This window comes from Nothoprocta perdicaria, unplaced genomic scaffold (assembly GCF_003342845.1).
Source record: "Nothoprocta perdicaria isolate Ctin4 unplaced genomic scaffold, notPer1 scaffold_42, whole genome shotgun sequence".
Taxonomy (NCBI): Eukaryota; Metazoa; Chordata; class Aves; order Tinamiformes; family Tinamidae; genus Nothoprocta; species Nothoprocta perdicaria.
In genome coordinates this window covers 2,894,252-2,917,164 of record NW_020455666.1, presented here as the reverse complement: position 1 = coordinate 2,917,164, position 22,913 = coordinate 2,894,252, and the positions used below count along the sequence as shown (strand labels likewise).

General features: G+C 38.9%; 1 protein-coding gene across 7 annotated transcripts in view; it reads left to right on the top strand.

Moving 5' to 3' along the window:
• The window catches only part of IQSEC1 (IQ motif and Sec7 domain 1), a 243,425-nt gene that overhangs the window by 184,594 nt on the left and 35,918 nt on the right, over positions 1-22,913 (top strand). For 5 of the 7 annotated variants that reach the window (XM_026046024.1, XM_026046030.1, XM_026046025.1 and 2 more), the window contains 2 exons: positions 15,750-16,032; positions 19,033-20,297. In XM_026046024.1, the coding sequence (XP_025901809.1) occupies positions 15,750-16,032; positions 19,033-20,297 (1,548 nt within the window). Of the gene's footprint in view, positions 1-841; positions 907-15,749; positions 16,033-19,032; positions 20,298-22,913 lie in introns of those variants that run through there. The other 2 variants (XM_026046029.1, XM_026046028.1) reach the window with 1 other exon arrangement.

The window sequence follows — 22,913 nt, the reverse complement described above, 5'->3', positions numbered from 1 at the left end:
CAAAGAAATAGCAAGTTCCCTACAAAACTGTGGCTTAGACAGGCAGAGGAGACCGGTTTATCTGGAGGTGTTTGTGGGGAAGGATAAATGGTGGAGCTGAGTTGCTCCTCAGGATGCTGTGGACACCTGGCTTTGCTGGGCTTTGGGGAGAAAGGCTTGGGAAGCATCACAAAGCACAAGTAGTTTAGTAGTTTTGCAAAAGTGGATGTGTTAAGTAGTGTAATATATAGAGAAAATGTTTTATTGAAAGTAATCCTGTGGATTATTGTGCTGTCATTCAGAACAATCATGGGGAAATTTAGAGGCTATTGTTTGGAGTGACAAAGTGGCTGAACTGCCTTGCCAAGCTGCGTGCTTTGCAATAAGAGTGTGTGGAGAATTAGTGGAATACTTGCCACCAGCACAGCTGCTCTCACCACACTAAGATTTTCTTTAAAAGAAGCTAAGTTATTTTTTTTCTGTTCTGGGGAATGTGGAACACTTTTAGCTTTGCGGTTCTGTGCTCAGAACCGCACGGTGCTAGAGCCTCTTGTCTCGGGTAAGTTACCCACTGATCCCCGGTGCAGGGCACGGCTGGTAACGCGACGCTTGAAACACGCCTGATTTTCTTTTATTTTTACTTTATTTCTCGTTCGGGCGGCGGCGGGAGCGYTGAGGCGAGGCGGCCGTTGGCGCGCGCGCGTTGCCCGGGCAACCGGCCTCGCCCGCGCGCGGCCTGGAGCCGCCGGCGCCTGCGCGCGGGGCTGGGCCGGGCGCGCGCCCGCTCGGTCGGTCGGCGCTGCGCGGCTCGGGCGGCTATGGTGGCGGCGCGGGGCTGCCCGCCCGCGACTCTGGCCCGGCCATGTGGTGCCTGCACTGCAGCTCGGAGCGCACCCAGTCGCTGCTGGAGCTGGAGCTGGACAGCTGGTGAGCGGCGGGGGTCGGGGGGACGCGAGGCGGCCGGCGACCGTTGGGACCGTTGGCGGCGGTTGAGGTGCGGGGCCGGGCGCCTCGCGCCGCTTTGTGGAGTGCGGGCGCGCGGCGCGGGCTGACGGGACCCCTCGCGTGTCGCTGCGGAGCTCCGCGCGCTGTGAAGTTCGCTAGGGAAACAGTTCGGTTGCCTCCTGAAGCGGTTGCCGTTGAAGAACCCTCTGTTTTAGTGTATTCAACGTCTTAAAGCRTGTGCGAAAAGAATATAGAAGAAGGAAGTGATTCGACGTGGTGTGGCTGCATGTGAATACAAAATGTCCTTTCTGTGCAAGGAAAATGTTTCCTCGTAAGAAAAAGGTTTTTGTGTACAGTTTGCAGTYACACATTTAAAAATCCTGAGGTCAGTTTTTACCCTTGGGAAAATAAAGTTCAGCTGGGAAGTTTGCTGCGTGCATTTGGAAGTGCTGGTGCATAAATGACATTACATTGTATGGTTTGCTGCATAACATAATGCACATGTTACTTTAATGACATGGCCTGTATTCATACAGTTACAGTTATTTTGGTACATAGCGACTGTTTCAGTCTTTTTTCCCCCTCCCTTTGCACATTGCTATGCTCTTCTTTTCAGTTAAGCTTGATTATTCTGCCTTAACAGAAGAATTGCTGAGCCCTTGGTTCAGATAGCTGYGGGTGCCTGTGGCAGATATCCCTCCCGTAAACACAGAGTTCATGACATCTGTCTGTCGCTTTTGGAGAGCCTCAGTCTTGGAGATTAAAATGACTCCTTTTTACTTCTCCTTTGGTGCAAAGCTCATTTTGTTGCTTCGATCCCCTGTTCAAATCACAGAAATTGGTGGTGGTGKCAGCGCTGTCATCCAGCAGCCTTTGTTCTCCTAGCAGAGTAGGTGGCCGAGGCAGCCCTGGCATTCTGTGTGTGAGGTGCTTCATGTTTGTGCTTCTATGAAATAATTTGTTAGCACCAAAGATAGGAATTTACTACAAAAGCTGAGTTAACCAGTGGTGTTTAATACAGAGCATATCAACAGAGTTATTTCTTAACCCCTTTGGAAGCTGCCTGGAAATCCTGGTGCAGTTAATATACATTTTGTATTTCAGTTCTGCTGAATATTCTCCCCTTTTCAGGTAAGGAAGCCCAAAGGATTCATCTTTTTCACCTAAAAATGCAGCTATCAAGTTGAACTAGAACTCTKATTTGTTGCTCTTGTTGCAAATTGATATTTGCGCATTCCTAGCACTTGGCATAAAAAGCTGTTGTCATTTGCCACTGGGTAAGTAGCCCTTCTCTGGGCAACGATACCATCACTAACAGTCAACAGAGCGCTTTGCTTGAGAGTTGAGAAGCAATTTTTTAGGATAGAAAGTACCGCTGCCTTATGTTTTTTTTTTTTTTCCCTTCTTTATTTCCATATCATGTTTGCAAAATGAAAATTGTCTGGAAAGAATTGCATTTTTGTTTATGGGAGTTCTAGAAGGTATTCCTGAAATACTTAGTCTTGAAAGTCTTATTCATGAAAATAAGGAATCCCTCACTTGGAAATAGAGTTTTCTGAGGATCTAGATATGAGGTGTCGTGATTAAGAGTGCAACAACTTTGAAATACAGCTTGTCTTTATGCTTTATACTGATGAAATTTTCTTTGAAGTTTAAAGATGAAATGTCAAAAATCAAACTTCTGAAGAGGAAGATTTCCCAATTATAGGGGTGATGAATGAACATTTAAGATTAAGATTATTCTTAAGAGTAAGATTATTCTGGCCATACTTGCAAAGTGCCTTTGCTTGAAGTAGCTGTCATTCTGAAAGTTGGYCTGAAGTTAGCCAGTCCCCAGTTGGTAGATGCAAGTGTCATTCTGGACCAAACCCAATGCTTGTCTCCAGTTGTAAAATGCCATCTCTAGGCATTTATCATGTCCTCAGATTTCAGTTGTGCTTCTTCATATTTGACACCTGTGAAACTCAGACTTCAGGCATCTACATCTAAGAACTAGGAAAAAAAAAAGGAAAAAAAAAAAAAAAAAAAAAAGCTAAAACTGAGTCTGTTTTCCTAGTACAAATACATCCTCTTGTGTGCTCTGTGGTATTAGATTGTTACATTGACTTAACTGTATAGCCTCAGCTCCTGTACTCTCAATGAGTATAATTGGGTTTAGCCCACTCTTAGGACATTTTTATTTGTTTGTTTTGAGATATTAATGCCATAAAGCTCTCCTGGAAGTTATCCACGAGGTCTTCAGAGAACCCCAGGATTCCTGCAGGAAAACAGCAAACTTGTCAACCCTCTTTTTCATAACCCCACCTGACTCTCAGTTTTTACCAGATTCTGACATGTGCAAAGGAATAGTTTTTCTTACCCTGCCCATTCTCCTTATGTTCAAAAATGTGAAGGATCACCACCTGAGGTGGATAAAAACARTTGTGCTTGTTACACCTCTCCATTGGATGCCAATCTCCAGGATTTACCATCAGGTATGAAAGACATTAAGGATGCAATTCTCTTATTCCTTCAATGTTTRCATAATTCTTTTTTCCATCAGAATCAATGTCAACTTTGTCATTAATTTCTGAGTAGACATATTTTAATCACAGTAGCTTTTTTTATATATGTTTATTTAATAACAGAGCTGCAGGAGATCTCTAAAACTGTAGTCAGTATGGAGCCCTAATTGCACTATTTGTTACCTTAAATCAGAGGGTGTGCCTCTGATCACAGAACAGCTGGAAGTGTGAGCAAATGAATCAAAGGGATTGGGGGAGAAAGTATGTTGGTGTACTGCTTTTGTTAGCAATGCTCTGTTTAAATTCCATTTGTGTTTAAGTAGAATATGGGCCATGGCCAAATGCGAATTTTCAATTTTGATTCAATGTTTTTGTTCCCTCGCCTAAAAAATTGATAGAATTACAAAGTCAATTTTTAGCATCTTGTATATTTTCACTTAATACTGGAACTTAGGTAAATAGATTTTGTTTAATTCATATAGCTTTGCTCTGCAAAGGTAATTAATGATTACGAGCTTTTAGCAGCACTTATTAATCAAAAATATCTTCGGCACATTCCAGTAACATTTCTTATGTCTTGCTGGAATTTATTTATTTCTGGGAGAACAATAGTGGTTAGGGTACAGATAGAGATGGCAAGTTTACCGCGCTGCTGTGATTTGACTCCAGTTTTCCAGAGAAGAACAGATGCTGCTTTAATCCACTGTAGCACAAAGCCCTAGTATTACATTAAAGGCGACTGCAAATTTAGCTAAACAAATCTTTTGCTTCCTTATAATAGACAAAAGACTATAAAATTTTTGATTTTTTTTGTGCAGATGTCTTTATATAAAAAAGCATTTTGTGTGACTAAAAATATCAAACCTTTTTGTCTAGAAAGGGGAAGCAGAAAATTAGAATGATGGCTTTGATAACATTTAATACAGGAAATTGATGTTGTATATCTGTTAATCAGATTTTTTTCTGTAATTCAATGTCATCTGAGTTAAACTTGTGCTTAAAAACAAAAGACCCAGTTCCCTCTTGCTTTGTGTTTTGCAAGCACAAGCAAAATGTAGTGGTTATGATTTGGTTTGTCTTTACATAAATGACTAAATACAGGGCAGGCAGTAGAAGAAGAATCAGAAGGATGATTAACTTTTTTTGAGGGAGAATTTGCATTGTTTAGCCCCAAAACTTCCGTTGTCCATAAGGTCTGTTGGATTAGCAGGATAGACATGCCATGAATCCAAATGTTTTGGTAGGAAGAGAAAAAGAAAACAAAACTCCTTCTGCTTGATGATATATGTGCAACCTTTCAGATCTTCTTCGTGCAGTGTAAAGGGAAGAGGATACAAACTCRGAGTATTTTTTTGTTACCAGGTATCTTTTATAGAAATGCTTGCTGCTAATTTGTAATCTGTACTATGAAAAAGCTCACAATTTGACACTCCTGTAATTTTTCCTACCAGCTTGATAACAGATTGGACCATGCTTGAAGATCCTATAAAACCCGCTTGGATGCAGCCCTGTGCCACGTGCTCTAGGTGACCCTGCATGAGCAGGGGGGTTGGACTCGATGACCYCTGAGGTCCCTTCCAACCTTCGGCATTCTATGATTTGATAATCTCAGACCAGTTAGAGAGTTYAATACATCTGTAGCTGTGAGCATTGCCACATATCCAGGTAGCATATGTATGCACATATATATGATAGTGATTCCCTGTCATTGTGGAGGTTGTGTGGAGGAAATCACCACTAGATAGCTGTGTGCCTGATCCTGCTGTAGTTCTCAGAGTGGTCACTACTAAAGGAACAGCCTGTTTAAATGTCTGCCTTTCTGACCGTGCTTCAGTTTAGTAACTGAAGCAGGAGCTTTTCTTTTAGCCTAAATTTTCCTTGCCCTTTCAATTGGGAATAACAATTATCTTCCTTCTTATGTGACTCTGCACTGTTGTGCTGTTAAACAGCTGCGGAATTTCCGTTTCAGAGGTGACTGGGGTGAGACTCATGCTTTGAAGTTAATGACTTTTCACAGTGTTGAACATTAGATAACATTTTTTGCTATTCTTGAGTCCTCAAAAGAGAGTCTGATATGGTTGTTTATATAATCCTTTCTTGCATTTTATTCTGTGACCCTTGTTTATAAGATGCCAGTGTTGTGAAGCACTGCATAGAAACAGTGGTTTCAAAAAGGAGCTGATTATAATGGTTCAAGTTTATGGAGAACTGATTTTAGCAGTTAGCATCCGTAGGAATCTATTAATATATTATGGAATTGATGGAGAGCAGGTGATTGCTCAGCATTTACTGGTAATTGTTGGAAATGGTTGCAACTTGTTGCAGTCTTGGATTTGTTGTTAATAAAACATTGAGATGATTTTCATTAGATTAATCCAGAAGAAGAAAAAAATCCAGGGTTTCCTGCACTGTTGCAGGGCAGTCTGCTGTACATGCTTCTGACTTCTTGATTGACGTTTGCAAAATCTGTGCGTGTGAGGAGCTTGTATGATATTTCATTTTTGATTCCCCAAACAGTGGCTGTTGCTTTCACAAGCTGAACTTTATATTGTTGTCCTAAAAGAGCACATTCTACCATGGAAAGAAGTGTGAATTACATTGTGGTGAAGATCCTATAAAACCCAATAGTGATCCAAACTCTTCTTTAAGACATACCGCTCCCCCCCACACACATACCTTTTAGTGAACTAGTAGTAGACCCAAGTTCTCCATCCTGCTCTACTTGACTTTTCTTAAGAAATGATGACTTTACATCAGCTAGAAATTCCAGCTGGAGCATCTTCCTTCTCTTGGTGATTCTACTAGGGTGCAAGGCCCACTAAATCATGGATCCTGCTGTTACAGCCCCTTCTCACATAGGACAGGTTGGTGGAAGCCTTGGTCAGCCTTGCTTGTGGTTGCCAGCCCAAGCGGGTCCTATCAGCAAAGCCAGGAGAAGTCATCTCTCCTGRGGCCAAGAATTATGGGGCTGTACTTTGTATCTGTCCCCTGTATCCAAATGAGGCTGCTTTTGAGGTTTGTCCTGCTTCTAGATCTTGTGCGTGTGCAATAAGCTCTTTAATGTTAAGCATTGCTTCAAAGTAGCTTATAAAATCGTTCATAATATAGGCTGAACTTAAAAATTGATAACATACAGGCTTTGGAAGTAGAAAATTCTTGGCTTACTGGAAGTTTTGAAATAGCACTTACAGGTTGCTGAGACAAGAGTTACTACCTGAGTTGCTTTTTTTATTGTGATCAGTGAGGAGGGTCAAGCTCCTACTGAAAGCCTRCATTTAATTCTTTACTAACAGAGAAAGAGCTATTAAAATGTACAGGCTCAGCATAAAGGGGAGGAAATGTAAAAGGAAGGAAGTTTGTGAATGGGCGAAAAGCATTTGTCAGCTCTTCAATGAATTCAGGGKCTGTAGGTAATCTTCTGGTGTCTCGTTTGAAATGAGTAAAGGTTTACATGAAGTAAGGAGCTGCATGTCTTTYTGGGTTTTTGCAAGTATATTCTGTATTTGAACAGATTGTCCAGAATCTAAGTAACATTTAAAACATTTTCTTTACTACCAAACTCCATGCTGCAAACATAAGATTTCTTACTGTATTGTTTCCTTAACTATTATGTGCTGTACACTTTGATACAAACTTAGGATGTGTTGCRGAGGATAAAAATCTCACTTTTATGAGGCTGTTTGTGATTAAAGACTGTTCTAGCAGTGATTCTGTTCCAGTAAGTTGTGGCATAGACCTCTTTCAGTGAGCAAGGAGTGCTCAAGACCRGTTCCCATTCTCATTGAAGTTAATAGCAAAACTGTAAACTTTGTTGGAAGCAGGAAAAAGGCTTCTATGTTCTCATTCATCTGTTTTTTTTTTCCTAATGACTGTGTATATTTGTGTGCCAGGAGTGCTTGTAGGCATTTTTGTATGTTGAAATTACATTATTTTCTCTAAGTGGAGAACACTCAATAGGTTTTTTTCATCTTTCTCTCATATACCGAACAAAAGGTAGGAAGTCAAAATGTTGAGTTTGCATAGTGTTTAAATTAAGCAATATTTATGTATGCATATATAGATAATAACATGTATATGTGTGTACATATAAAATAAATCAAAATTCTTCTTCTGTTTTGGCCATTAACAGTTCATTTCATATTTCACTTTTGGTTTTTGTGCATATATTGCTCTAGAATGTTTTAACGTTTACCTGTAAATTTAGGTGGGATCCAAACAACTGTCAGAAGTTGGACAGTCCTTTCCATTCTACTCTTAAATTTAAGAGAGGAAGACCTGTAGCAGAACATTGCTTGAAGTGAGAGAACAAAGCATCTTGTGTTTGTCATACTCTTTTAAAGCACCCTTCAGTAGTAAATGCCCATGTATTATTCACTAGCTGAAATGGTATCCCTTGCTGGTTCTAAAAAAGTTGGTGTTTTTTGGGTTTTTTGTTTGTGTGTGTGTGTGTGTGTGCAGTATTGGTTTGCCATGTAAGTGGAAAATATGGACTAAAATATAGTTGTGAGGTTATCATGACTTTATTCGTTATAAAGTAATGTTTGATTTTTTTTTGTCATTCCTGTTGCATGGGCTCTCCAGATATGCCCTATAGTTGATGATTCTTAATTTCCCTTTGCCTTGGGGTGCAGATATACTAGAAGAGAAAGGCTATGCCACTCAAACTTTCCCCCAGCTTTGTATACTGTATCATATTATCATTTCAAATAGTAAAAAGCTAAAACCTTAAAATGAGTCAAATGGTAGACTTTATCAAGTATATTTGCTCTAAGAGATTTTTTCTRTGTATTAAAGTTCAGTGTCTAGAACACTTTTCACTCAGTACATAGCATTATTATTAAGGATCTTTAATTCATGCTTATATCAGCCTAAAAAGTGTGAAACAAAGAATATTGTCTAAATGCCAGCAAGCAGGTTTCTTTCTCAYTGTCTTTCAGCATCACTTCTTCCTCCAATTGGTTTGACACAACAGCTGAAGCTGCAGGAGAGGTGAAATACAAGGTTGGCCGGGATATGAGGCCGAGGATTTTTGCATTACAGCAAATGCTGCTTCAGCTGTGCATGCAGATCAGTTCTTTCTGAGCTGTAGAAACTAAATCTCCATTTTTAAAATTAGCATTGTTATAAAGGTCAAGATTATATGAACATTAGAATGCATGTTAATATCTTACTATCTGAAATGTATGTTGTATGTGTGCTAAGAGAATTCAAAATGCTGAATAATATATTTGAATAAATAATAATTAGTTGAGGTCAGAATATACCACAGTTAAGTTGAGAATCTGTGAATTTATGAAATTCTTCTTCCTGTGTAAGAATTTGCACAGGCAACAGGATGAATCTGTACTGGTAGGTAGATTCTCATACCTTTAAAGAGTCAGATACCTCAGATACACTTAATTGTTAGCATTTTTTCGCTATAAGAAGATAAATACTATGTAGAAGCCTCAATGACATTTTCTAATGTTTTAGTTGTCACATGTTTTATTTATACTAGCACATTACAAAGCTGATCATAAAATTAAGAAAAAAAATCTATAAAACTATTTTAAATTTGAGAACTTCATTTCGTGTTAAAAGCCTAAAATTACTTTTTTTAGTATCCTTCCTGTAGTAGCAATTTCTCTATTTTTCTAGCAAGTAATAAATGTGGACTACAGTCATTGCTAAGCAAACATGTATTTGTTGGCGATTAACCCAGATTAGCCAGGAATGACATTCCCTTTCCTTACTTGGGGTGGAAGTTAATGTTTCTAAGCTGTGTGCCAGTCTGTTACTACTGTTTGACTCATTTTCGAGCTGCTAAATAATGAAAATAAAGCGTTCTCCTTAGCAGACAGGCTTCATAGACAATAACCAGGGACTGGAAAAGCGCCTTTTTTTTTTTTTTTTTTTTTTTTTTAATTCTTCTCTAGTAGATACTTGTCTGCTAGTCAACACGCTGTCACTGCTTGACTTAGACAAAGATGATGTATAAGGAGTTTAACCTTCCTCCTCCTCCTTGGGAGCTGAAGATTATCTCAAGTAAGCTCTCTTCAAATGGATATTTTTAGTTCTTGCATCTGTTACAAAGGTTGTTCTCAAAAATGAAAGTGTTGAGTAGTTTTTTGTTTGGTTCTTTTGTCATCATGCTTGTGTGCACCTCCTATTCAAAAGAAAAAATATGGTGCATTAGTCCTTACATACCCTTCAGAGGGAAAAGAAGCCTGTCTCTCTTTTGACTGCTCTCTGTTGTTCTTCGTGAAATATAAGATTGTGGGTCAATGTGTGGGTGGAGAAGGGAGGGTATGTTTGTGTGTGTGATTTTTAGCCAAAGGTATTTAGTGAGAATTAAGAGTTGGTAGGGTCCAAATGAGTAGATGTTGGGAGTTTTCCTGTAGGCCTGAATATAGGATATGAACCAGAGGCAAATGAAACTTTTGCAATCACTTAGTAGTACTTTTCTTTAGACCCTTGATCTCTCTCACTCAGTTGCTGTGACTGTAGTGTTCTGTGTGACAGACTGCCAAAAGCACCCAGGTTAAGTTAAAACAGAGTAAAGTGGCTGGTTTATTAGTTGTTCCTGTTCACTTCTGAGAAACATGCAAATGCTCTCTGGATTTTGCTTGCAATAATATTTAACTGCAATAAGATGAATTGCCTGGGACATTACTTTGACATGTATTCAAAAGTTTGTTTTTATACAGAAACAGCTGAATTGTTCAAGTGCATTTTTAGTAAATGATTGGGTGGGTATTTCTTTCCTGGATCGAAGCCTTGGTCAATGACTGTGAATAATGTTGTCCACCCTGATGCCTTTGCACTTTTGGCAGTATACATTTGTAGGTAGCTTGGTTTGTTAATATTATTGCTTTTACTGAATTTGGGGGTTGTGTGAGTTCTTATAACTGACTCTTGTTTACTTGAATAGTACAAAAGAGAAGTGGTCCTGAGAACTGGATTCTGTTCTGCAAATGGTAGTAGTAATGTACTGCTGTAATGTTCGAATATTCCTGCTTCAGTGGGGAATACTGTAAAGTAGAAAAAAATACTGAAGAACTTGTTTGTATGAACTACATAGGGGTAATTTTGCATTTTAAAAAGTTACAGTAAGACTTTTTTTTTTTTTTTTGTGGAAGGTAATTGGAGATAATACAATTCACACAGCAGAGCTTTAATTAAATACACCTCCTCATTTGTAGTAGAATGCACCACAGATACTGAAATCTAAGCCAGCTTTGAAGCAGTGGGGTGCACCCTTGTGTCAAGTGAATACTTACATTTGGAGAAAGTTACAGATAAGGAGTCATAGTTTTATTGAGCAGTGTTTTTCTTGTAATTATGATTTACRTTTTTGCATTAAATTTAGGGCTTAGTTGGGCTTGCAAGGCAAGGCAAGGAATGAATTTTCGGAAATGTTTGTCCCTATGTGGAATGCCATGATTTGACCTAAATGTTTTTACCATTTAAATGTTTTTTTTTCCAGATTTTGTAAAGGAGTGTATGAGCACAGCAGCTGCTCTTGCAGCTGCCATTGGGCCTCTGTGTTGCTTAGAGACGCTTCYACAGTGGCTTCTGGGTGCATTCCCTGAGCTAGGTAGAGAAGCTGGATCCATTTCAAGTGGTTATATATAACTCGGAGTTATGATCGGAGTTTGACTTCTCAGCCTCCAAATTTAAAAGAGGTGGTTGAGTAGAAGAAATAGGCAGCCCTTCTTCCTGTGCTCTTCCTTACATACTTATATAGAGTATTTATTTTTGAGTGAGACAGAAGTTTTATTYGGGAGTGATGTTTGTGGAATGAATATTTCAGTCACAAAGCTTCACTGTTATGTTTGCATTTAATCTGTTTCATAAATCATATGGCAGAGTCCTAGGGTATTTAGATCCCTTATTTGTAGAAGTCCTGTTAATGTTTATGGATAGAAATGTTTCTATGACAAACAAAGGAAGAAAATATACATGCTGGATTGTTCTCTCAGTAAATATATCTTAAAGAGAATCAAGTTTACAAGCATTTTTCCTGAGTAATAAATTCATGGCTTCAGGGAAGAGTAGACAAGCTTAATAGTAGAGAAGGGACAGATTTGTTTGCATTTCAYGAAGAACAGTTTGTGTAATTGTTGCACAGTTGCAGCACTATCTGAAATCATAACCATGCAATTTCTTGATTAGGTTCTGTTTCAGTTCAGGTTTTGCAGACTGCCTGGAGTCTCGGCTGCCATGTCTGCAAGGGATGCTSTACCATGATGAAGCTTTAGCAGTTGTCCACTTCCTAAAAACCAGAGCAGAGTTGTGTCATTGTGAAGCTGACTAATGGTTTTACCATCTGAYGCTGACTAGAACAAAGACTTTCTCATATTCTATTCATAATACTTGCACACACRTTCCACTTTTCACAAGTAAAAGGACTTAGTTGGTGTACCTTTGAATTCCAGTTCATTCTTTTGTGGAGATGATAATCTATGGAAACAATTGTTTCAGGGTAGAAGCCCCAAATTACTATGTTGTCATACTTCATTATTCAAAACACATTTTTTACAGAATAAATATAACGCTCGTTGGTTCTCATGCGTGCACCATCCAATTACTAGGGCCTGTTTTCAATTTCATGTCTTTATATTACACTGATGAAAGTCCATTCTAGATGAATGATGAAAATAACTAGTGACTGAAAGAACTGGAGAATGTTCTTTAGTAAAATCATTTCTCAAATCTTTACTCTTTTCCTCAATGGATCTTTTGGTTCTATTTTAGGATGTTGCATGCAGTATTGGTTTGGCTTTTACATTACTTAGAAGCATGTTGAATTTCTTTGTTCTCTTTAGTTCCAAACAAAATCTAGAGCCTTACTGGCCTGAACATTTGGATGATTTCTGTAAGCATATGTTCTCATCATCTTTGTATGCACACGAACCTACTTACACACTGGGACGCTTCACAACTGGTAAAATGTGAGCTTTTTAGTATGATGGGAGTACTGAATAAAGCTTTTATGTTACAGAGTTATTTCATCTTTAAGTATTTTGAAGATAAGCCAGTGGACTTTGACATGCAGAAAATGAGCTCTGGGCAGCCAGCACGAGGGGGTTGCTCTCTGTTTCAGGCCCAGCAGCGAGCTGTGGTGCTGGAGCTGCTTGTGCTGCTTGTGCACGATGGGCAAATGCAGCGAGCGCTGAGGGTCACCCTCGTTTCGCTGCCTGCTGATGGAGCAAGCGCATCCTGCTTGCATGCGCGGCGGTCACTTCAGCTGATGTACTCAAATTTAGAAAGGTCTGTGGAGCGTGTGGCTCAGGTCTTGCAGGAAATTTAAAGGCATGCAAGCAAAGAGGAAAATGCCTGAATCAGTCTATATTTGATGCTTAATACTCGTTCATTTTCATTAGAAATAGCAAAATTGTATTTTTTTTTTCACTTCAGTAGCAACTCGCAAGAGTTGGTATCTAGCATTGGTTGTGGAGGTAAGGACAGGAGAGGAAAGAAACCTGCCCATCCATAGGAGGTGCAAGGCTGCAGAAGCRTCTAGCTGCCTCCCAGCTCGTAGGACATCTTGCTGCAGGTGTTGCCTCAAACCTGCAGCAGAGCCTGTGCTSTGTGTGTGTGTTGGCATTTGCTAGTGGTTTCCTCACTGAATCCATGGAAGGTGCTTCTAAACATCCTGTGCCTGGCTCGTGTCCCGGGTAGGGCGTTGTTCRCAGGAACCTTCTCACACACCAGCTTTCCAGGCAAAGTGGAGCAGAAGCTCTGACCCAGTACTGACTGCTGCTGTCTGTACTTCTGTGTGGAGCCACAAACTGTTGTCTTCGGAGCTTCACATGAGACTTGTTTGTTGAAACATTTCTCCTTTTTACAAACCTATATCAAGTAGCACCAAAAAGAAAAGAAGATTTTTCCCATTTGTGAAATTATCCTTAAGAAGCTTCTGCTGCTTTTAAATTAATGGACAAGGAAGGGGTAAAGGGGTGCAAATATTCACAGCTGCAGTGTGTTTGCTGTACAGCCTGTTTGCTGTAAGGTCTGTCCTGCTGTGATGCAGGAGGCAGCATGTTGCAAAAGTAATTCCCTGCTTCAAAGGTCAGACATGTGATGGCAGAGAATAGGCCCAGGAGCAAAATGAGAGCCTTATGAACATTACAGTCATTCTTGTTTATCATAGTTATGTCTGGAAAAACTACAAAAGACAAGTAAAAATAAAGAAGAAATTCTCAAACTTTAATTAGAATTGGAGGTAAATCCCCTTTGAATTATTTTGACTAGGGCTGTCACCATTTTGTTGATGGCATTAGAAAGGTTGTTAAGTGATAATTTGAAAGAATCGTTATTGAAATGTTGATATGAGACTGCAGATAAGGTAAAATAATTATTAAACAGTGCCCAATTTAGGGGAGAGGAAGACAAAAATGTCACAGAACCTAAGGGGATATACTGATACTTCGTGACTTCCTGCTGCACATGACTGTTCTAAAACAAATAACCCAGCTTGTTTTCAAATAGGATTTTAATTAGGAAACACTGATGAACAGAACAATGTGGCCTCATGAGTCAGCAGAAGAAATGTATTTTGTTATCAAAAGATACAATATGCAGCATTTTGATGCTAATTATTTCAATAGTCACTTTAGACAGAATGATTAGTTTGTTGCTGAGGGGTRGTTACACATTTTTGATGTCTACAGCAAAACCCTGGATGATTTATCATTTTTAAGTTGAAAGCCAGCTGTTAAACTGAGGGAAAGGGATTTAGTTTCCTGTCAGTTTCCTCTTTGGAAAAAGTGATGTGCGCAGACTGAAAATATTTCCAGTTTGGGTAAAGCATGTTTGTAAATGCCTTTGGGGAGAGTCATATTTTGATGGGCAAAGAAAGGACCTGCTTTCAGTTTATAGAAAAAAAAAATGTTTAGAGAAACATTTTGAGAAATCCAAGGGGCGTTTGTTGTCCTGCGCTTGGGCGAAGCACCCGCGGCGCGGCCGGGCAGCACAGCGCGGGGCCAGGGCGGCTCCTTTCCTGGCCCGCTGCACTTTGAGCTYTTGCACAGGCTCGGCAGTGGGGCCGGCAGCCCACGTCGCAGCGCCGAGGCGCTGGGCTTTGCTCTCTGTGACTGTGTGATATCCACACGAATGAATGCAGCACGTGAAGTAAAATGCATGGGGAGAGCATGTGGAATTCTGTTGTTTTAGACCTGTTTTAGACCTGTTTTAGACCTGTTTTAGACCTGTTCTGTTGTTTAGACCTACAAAAGGTAGGGGAAGTACTGAAATGCAAATGTTTGTGTGGGGATAAATGTGTGTTTCCTAAGACTTTTGAGTGATTAAAGAAATAAAATTGTTTTTCTGTCAGTGTTCTATGTAGATAGAATGAAGCAAGTAGTAAATGTACAAAAAAGAGATAACGTGGAAGAGTCAAAGCACACTCACACATGTAGTGTGAGAATGCCTTAGTGTAAGACAGACRCAAATCACCTCTGAGGAATCGCAATTACTTCAAGATGAGCCTTGGCTGAGATTCAGATTTGAARTTACTACAGTTCTATGATAAAGTGTTTATTATAGAACATTTTTCTTTCTTTTATTCCTTAGCTCTAGCAGCAGTCCTGTAAAAGCAGTGTTTTATTTGCCACATAGTTTCTGTTGTATTCCCTACCTGAAACTATTTTCCTTTCATTAACTGGAAACATTATCCCTTGGGATGCTTTACTATAAAGTGTGAAAAAAATATCCCATGGGAGCATTCTTTCTCTGACAGAGAAATAGATAAGAGTTCTCCTGTAGGTATTTTTCCCAGCTTTAATTTCTAGAAAACTAGTAGCTCAAAAGATCCATTAAATCCCAGATTTCCTTTGGGTAAAGGTAAAATAATAATTTAATATTGAACTGTAATATAATGATACAAAACTACCATTTTATTTGTCATAGCAAGGAAAAAGATACAAATAGTCATCTGTGGTTTTGAAGCAGAGCAACTTGGAAATGGGTGTAACAAAGTATTTTAAGAAATGAATAGTTTTCATTTATTTTACATGGTAGTTGCTAAGTGAGTAACTCAGGATATTACTAATAATTGCTGTGTAAAGTTAAATAATGCTTGAAAACTCCATTTCCCTGCTTGACTCATGCTCTGAAGATGACCTCTACAACAAAAATAGAGATTTGCTTAGGTTACAGTGAAAATGATGRTATTTGACAGGGTACCCACATAACCCCATAATAACCGCATTTGCATTTGAACACAGTGTGCTGGATGTCTGCATAAAATGACACTGGCAAAATGATGCTATTAGTTCTGAGAATTTTGGTATACAGGACTTACTTGAGGATTTTCCTGTTTTTGCTTTGTCTGTACAGCGTTGAGGGCGAGGCTCCAAGTAGTGAAACTGGCACATCTTTGGACAGTCCATCCGCTTACCACCAAGGACCTATAACGCACAGTTCAGCTCTCAGCCCAGACCATTACGATCACTCTGCCTACGGGCTGTATTCCATCTCCCCGGGGCAGCAAAGATCTCGGAGGCCGAAGCTTCAGCATTCAACATCCATACTGCGGAAGCAAGCAGAGGAGGAAGCTATTAAAAGGTCAAGATCACTTTCTGAGAGCTATGAACTTTCTTCAGACCTACAGGATAAGCAGGTATTTGAGCTATGTTACCTCATTTATGGAAAAGGCAACATGTCTTTAAGCTAGGAAAAATCTTTTGATGGCTTCACTTGTGATGCTGATAATATCATTTTTCCTGTAACCAAGTTAGTTCAATACAAGTGTAGTACTGCTGAGCTTTTTGACTTTCTCTCTATACTTCCGCCCTCTTAAAAGATGTTAATGTTAAAAGTAAAAACACTTCTCCCAGGAATTGTAATTTCATGCTTGGGATTCATATTGTTTATAAGAATGTAACAATGTAAAATATTTGTATAAGAAAATGAGTCATTTTAAACTCAGGATGTCTTTGTTGCTGCTGAATGAAAGGAAGGAATTATTGCTACTAACACACTCTCAAATCCGTAGGATGAATTTGAGGCCTTTGCCTGGTTGGTAAAAGTAAGCAAATATGCAGTATATACTTGATTTCACTGATAGCTGAACAGTAGCTCCCATCAGTTTGTGTTTTTTACTAACATGTTAGTTAGAGAACTAACTTTGTTTGCTGCAGACCTTTGTGGTATGTTACCCAGTTGCTCTGACATATATAAACATGGACAGCATGAAAACAGGCAAAGTGCTGCAGATGAGAAGGGAGCTATTCCTGATTTGGAGTCATAAATTGATAGCATGTTAAATTCATACGGGCTAAGTCTTATTTGCCACCTATTTGATTTCCCAAAAGTTTAACTTTTGCCAGCTTTACTATTAAATCACACTTCCTTCTGAGCTTTAATATGTTACTTGCCTTTCCACCTTTGACAGTCGTGTTAGCTAAATGTTGCTTAAGGAATTGCTGTGGAGTKGTAGGCTCAACTAAAGAAATTTCTGCACTGAGGATGTTCCAGAGAGACTAATTCTGCCTGTCCAGTTTATGCCAGTTTGGGAGAGAATCAGGGTTGCAGTTATTATTTAGTATTTGTTCAGGGAGTCCTCCACAGTAAAAAGTCACAATGAAGATTGATACCTGAGATTTGCTTACTGTTCTTTAAAAGCTCTCATTGACAACTCGGAAAAATTCCCACCAAACTCTCCTGGTGTATAATACTCAAGGATTATATCATTTTCCATATGAACCTAAAGGGCAGTAAACTTTTTTTTCCCCCCCCATGTATAAAGTCCAAACATTTTTTGAGATGGTTTATAGCATTTTAGATTGTATTTATTTTTTCACACCAGCTTTACAAGTTTTCTTTTGGTTTGACATTTAATTTTGAAAGGGCGACTAAATTAATGAGTAATTCAKAGTTTGTTTTGAGATTAGTCCAACAGAATAATCTCTTACAATGCATTAACCACACATGACCTAATGTATACTACTGATAGCAGTTGTAGCAAACGTCTAAGAGCCAGTGGCAGGGTTGTGATAGCTCTTAATTGTTGTGTTGTTTTTTTTTAATAATCAGAATGCCATACAAGTAACCTCATTTCCTCTTCAGGCAGCATGGAATATTAACCCCATTTGAGCATTAGTGATATAGAAAACTATTCCTAGCTTAGCTGACCTGAGTTTTGTGATGTACTCAGAATAGTATTACTTCAGCAGTGGTCCTAGCTGGTTTCCTCAGTTGTGCCAGTAACTTGTGCATAAGACTTTATGCATCTGGATACAAAAGCAGATCAGTGATTCAGATTTAAAAATAACCTATTCCAAAAAAAAAAAAAAAAAAATATTCTTTTTAATGTGGAAGGCGAATGGGAGGTTCTGAACCTCACAGTAGCATGGAAAAAAATACTTCAGCTACACCTGAATGGAAGGCACAAAGGACTCTTAGAGAGTGTTTTTAGTAGCATCGAACAGCTACTGATTACACAGAAWGGGGAAAAAGGCCATCTAAGCATCAGTATGTGGACAAAACAGTCCTTAGAGAGGTCCCTCAAGTATGGAGTGTGTGTGCATGTAAATAAAAGATAGGGACTAATGGAAAAGGAAATCTGGATTTGGGAGAATGGAGAAATGGCATTTGAGTCATTTGAGTATTATGAAAATTGCATGTTTGTAAGCAAAAAAGCTTCCAGAGAGCTGGCATTTACTATGGGTCCTACTACACACACTGATTTGTCATGGGTGTTTTGGGTTTGTGAGTAATAGGGGTCCACCAAAGATTAATCAGGAAGACATAAACTGAATACTGAAAAAAAAAAAAAACCGAACTAAAAAACTAAAAATATTCATCTGATTCAGTGGTTTTAAATAAATGATTTTTTCATATTTTGGGAGGAAAGATCTGAAAATACCTAATAAGTCATAGTATTCCAAAGATTGTGATTTTTTTCTAGATTAAACTGATAGAATTTATAATGAATATTTTGCATATTCATTGTATTAATTGGAAATACTAGTAATRTTGAATATGATTACGACATGATAAAAGATTTGAAACTCTGAARAGATAGAGACTTTGTGCATGTTTGTATTCTCTCAGAACAATAGCTGCTGAACTATAAGGTCTGGGAGATTCAGATTTCTTTTGATTCCAGGCTTGGATAAAACTCTGCTACCTGTTTTTCATTCATGTAATCGTGTAGAAAATGACACAAGCCTGGTTTCATCATTGCCACTTACAGAATTTATTTCCAAAATGTTTGTATTACACCTGCATTTCACCTGAAAAACAATAACTGCATCATGCTATAGAGCCCTATATGGTTCACTTTGGCACATCAATCTAAATGTTTGAAAACTCAAATTTAGTCACATACATGCTCACARAATCTTAATTGCAGCATGTTAAGTCTATATGACAGGTTTGCATACCTATATTTCTGTGCTTTTCTTTTTATGGTGAACTTTTCAAGTGATTGTCCAGTTTGCTATTTGTGCAGTTGTTAGTCTGGAGCTTAATGATTTTGCTTTCAAAAACAGTATTAACCAAYGTGAAAAGCTCCCGACAATTGTCTTAAAATCATTTTTTTATATACTTGGAAGATATTTGCTATGTCATAACCTTCATCAAGTTACAAAGCAATTATGTTTCTTTCTTTTTCTAGGTGGAAATGCTAGAACGGAAATATGGGGGCCGTCTCATAACTAGACATGCTGCTCGTACTATACAGACAGCTTTTCGCCAGTATCAGATGAACAAAAATTTTGAGCGTCTTAGAAGTTCTATGTCTGAAAATCGCATGTCAAGACGCATCGTACTGTCCAATATGAGAATGCAGTTTTCTTTTGAAGGACCTGAGAAAGTCCACAGCTCCTACTTCGAAGGAAAGCAAGTTTCTGTTACAAATGACGGGTCRAAACTGGGATCCCTGGTACAATCTGAATGTGGTGACCTTGGAGAGTCAGCTACAATGAAGTCTCCTGCAGCATCTACTGATTTTGCAGATGCTATAACAGAACTGGAGGATGCTTTTTCCAGGCAAGTGAAATCTCTTGCGGAGTCCATTGATGATGCACTAAATTGCCGTAGTCTTCATTCTGATGAAGTCCAGACTCCAGATCAAGTCAGAAGTCGTGAAATTGAAAGAGATAGTTGTACTCAGAGTAAACCAGCAATCCATAAYGTGGATCACAGGAAGCTTGATGAGATGACAGCATCATACAGTGATGTTACATTATATATCGATGAGGAAGAGTTATCCCCACCCCTTCCTCTTTCCCAGTCAGTGGACAGACCATCCAGCACTGAATCTGATTTGAGGCTCCGCTCAGTGAACTCTTCCCAGGAGTACTGGTCCATGACCCACAAAGATGATAAAATAGACACGGATACGAGCTGCAGAAGCACCCCTTCACTGGAATGTCAGGACCAGAGGATGAGAATGGACCATCTGCCATTGCTGACTATAGAGCCGCCCAGTGACAGTTCGGTGGACTTGAGTGATCGCTCAGAGAGAGGATCATTAAAGAGACAAAATGCGTATGATCGAGGAATCACTAGTCAACAAGGAAGCCCAAAACACATCCCTCACAGTATCCCTGCCAAGATTATATCCCGAGAGGAACAGGAGACAAGACATAGGCCTCGGCCTATAGATAGTCATTTAGCTATTAATGGCACAGCAAACAGGCAAAGCAAATCGGAATCTGATTATTCAGATGGAGACAATGACAGCATCAACAGCACTTCCAACTCTAATGATACAATAAATTGCAGCTCAGAATCTTCTTCTAGAGACAGCCTAAGRGAACAAACCTTGAGCAAACAAACATACCACAAAGAAACTCGAAACAGCTGGGATTCCCCTGCCTTCAGTAACGATGTTATCAGGAAACGCCATTATAGAATTGGACTGAACCTTTTTAACAAGTAAGTACAGCGTTTCCTCCTCTTCCCTATGTTTGGTAGAATTGCAGCCACCTGACAAAAATTGTTTAAATGTGTCAGATAAGTAAAACTGAGGTCTAACATTGGCTTTTCCATCAAAGAAAAAAAAGTCCTTTCTTGACAATGAGAATAGATGGAGGGGGCAATAGGCCATGAGGTCAAACAGCGCCTTTTCTGTACTGGTGATGCTTGTTCATGTTAAAGGGGCTTGCAAGTACAGTAGACATCTTCACAGGTTTTTAGCCTTAGAGGAGAAATAAAGCAACTTTGTATTATAGTAAACTACTTAAAAGGATCAGAACCCTTCTTGTTGAAAAATGCTTTTTTTTTTTATTTCATCCTGACCTATTTTTGATGTTTGTAGATTCAACAGAATAGATTCAAAATTTTATTCCTGCTCTAGTCATGTAGGTGTGGAAGGCTTGTCCTRTGGACATTAAAAACAAAAAGCAGTGTGAGATTAGTTTTTCCATTTAACTTAGCAGAACCTCAATTTTTTTCAGTAGATTTCATCAAAATTTTGATGCTCACAATTTCCTTATAATAAGTTAATACTTATACATTAAACATTAACGTGTTTACATGTTAACCCATGTTAAAGGGTTAACATTAAACCCTTATAAGTTAACTTTGAACTTATTTAAGTTCAGCCCTCCTTTTCAGGTAGCAGTTCTGTGATTTGTTTTGTTTGGATTAATAGGTCGGTRGCTTATCATATAATAAGTATGTTGTAACACTGGAAATAATTTAAGTCTTTTGATGCTTTAATGTGAGGTTACATTGCATTAGAATGCTAAGTATGGATCAGATAACTTGGCTGTAAAACTTTCAAGTTCTTTTTAAGCCTTTGTAAAAGAAGTTAATAGGCCTTTTTAGGAATCAGTTGGAAGTGTGTAAGTCAGAGATCTTTGCAAATCTCCTGTGTTCATGAAACGGGCTGGGCTGGAAGGTATGGCAGTTTGCTTTTCTAGGCTATTTGAAAAAACCAGTTGCCCTTAGTGGTGGAGGGAGGTAGTAGTGGTGCTGTCTGACTGATGTTTAAAATGCTTAGTGTTTGCTTGTTATTTGTGTAGTAATTAATACTGAAGTGATCTATGATCAGTGGACTTCAGGCTTGATAATACAGCGTTTTGAGTCAATTGCAAAAGACAAAGGAAAAAAGGTGAATGGAAAAAGTGCTCAAGCAACATGCAGAGATGAATGAGAGCATTGGAAATTGTCACGTGCTTCTAAGTCATATTGGTAGGAGGCTCAGAGAGAAAAGCAAGTGTCAAAAACAGAGAAGAATAGGAGAGTCTGTTCTTTGAAAGACATCTTAAGATATCTTGCTGCATTGACTTGAATGCTGGGTAATAAACTTTTAAAAAGTGTGTGTATATATATATATTTAGACATACTACTTTTGACTGGCTGTGAGATGATTTCTTGCAGTTTGAGCAAGTAATTCTAAAATATAGCACTGCACAGCAGCTCCACTATGCTCTTTTGCTGTGTTCTTCCTTCTCCTCACTCTGTTTTGTATCCTGTGTTGATAAAGAACTGAAGATTCACAGTACTCTCTGCTGAGTCACTGTGATTGTGGTGATAGCTCAGACCCCATTAGCCCCATGTATTTTGCTTTTCAAGCAAGTGTCCATAGACACTGTGACATGTCATTAATAGCCTAATTTCTCCTCTTTGCTGTGTCAGAGATTAAACCATCACAGCACCTGACAGAGCATGAATCTGTACGCTTTCAGAAAGGAACCTGGGGAACTTCTGAAGCTTTATCTTTCAAAAAGTCACTGTTCTTTACCACAGTTGAAATTTCAGGAGATGCTTCAAGATTTTTCTTGCTTTCTTTACATGACTGTAATTTACAGAAGCCAAACTGCAATTTTCTGACTGGAGGCCCTTTATTAGACTAGCTGATTACAGGTGGAATGGAAAGTAAGCGTGACTGGTTCTAGCATGTCTAGTTCACTTAATTGCCATCTTTGCATTACAAAAACATAACATAGTAACATAACAAAACATTTGTAAGGCAAAGGTCATTAGAGAACGGAGAATACAGGACAGTAGAGAAGAAAACTTTAGGTAAAGTGATRCAATTTTAATCAATTTTATCACTTGATCATAGAATTTGTTTSAAACTGTAGCTTGGCGCTGCTGTGTCACCTTGGAACCTTACTGTTGATTTTAAAAGTGATTTTTTTTTTTTTAAAGCTGTTCTATGGTATCCTGTCTACCAGACTACCTATTGTGACCAAAACAGGATGATTTATGCAGAATAAACGGCAGCTGCTCCTGTACATGGTTAGGTTTTGAATGGAGCTAATGAACATSGCCTGCGAACAGGCCGGCACGGTGTGTGCTCACATCCCTCGTCTTCCTAGGGGAAGGGCTGCAAGTTAGTGCAGGGAAGCCTGGAGAGACCAGAGGTGGTGATAGGCATTTTCCTCAGCAAACTCAGAAAGGGATTGTGGCCTCGAAGAAATGACTGTAGAAACTATCCTTTCCTTGGAGGCAGGAGGAAAACATTGTGTAGAAGAGTTTATTTTTCAGGATCCCAACTCTTCCTACGCAAATGCAGCCTTTGAGACTTTACCAACACAGCTT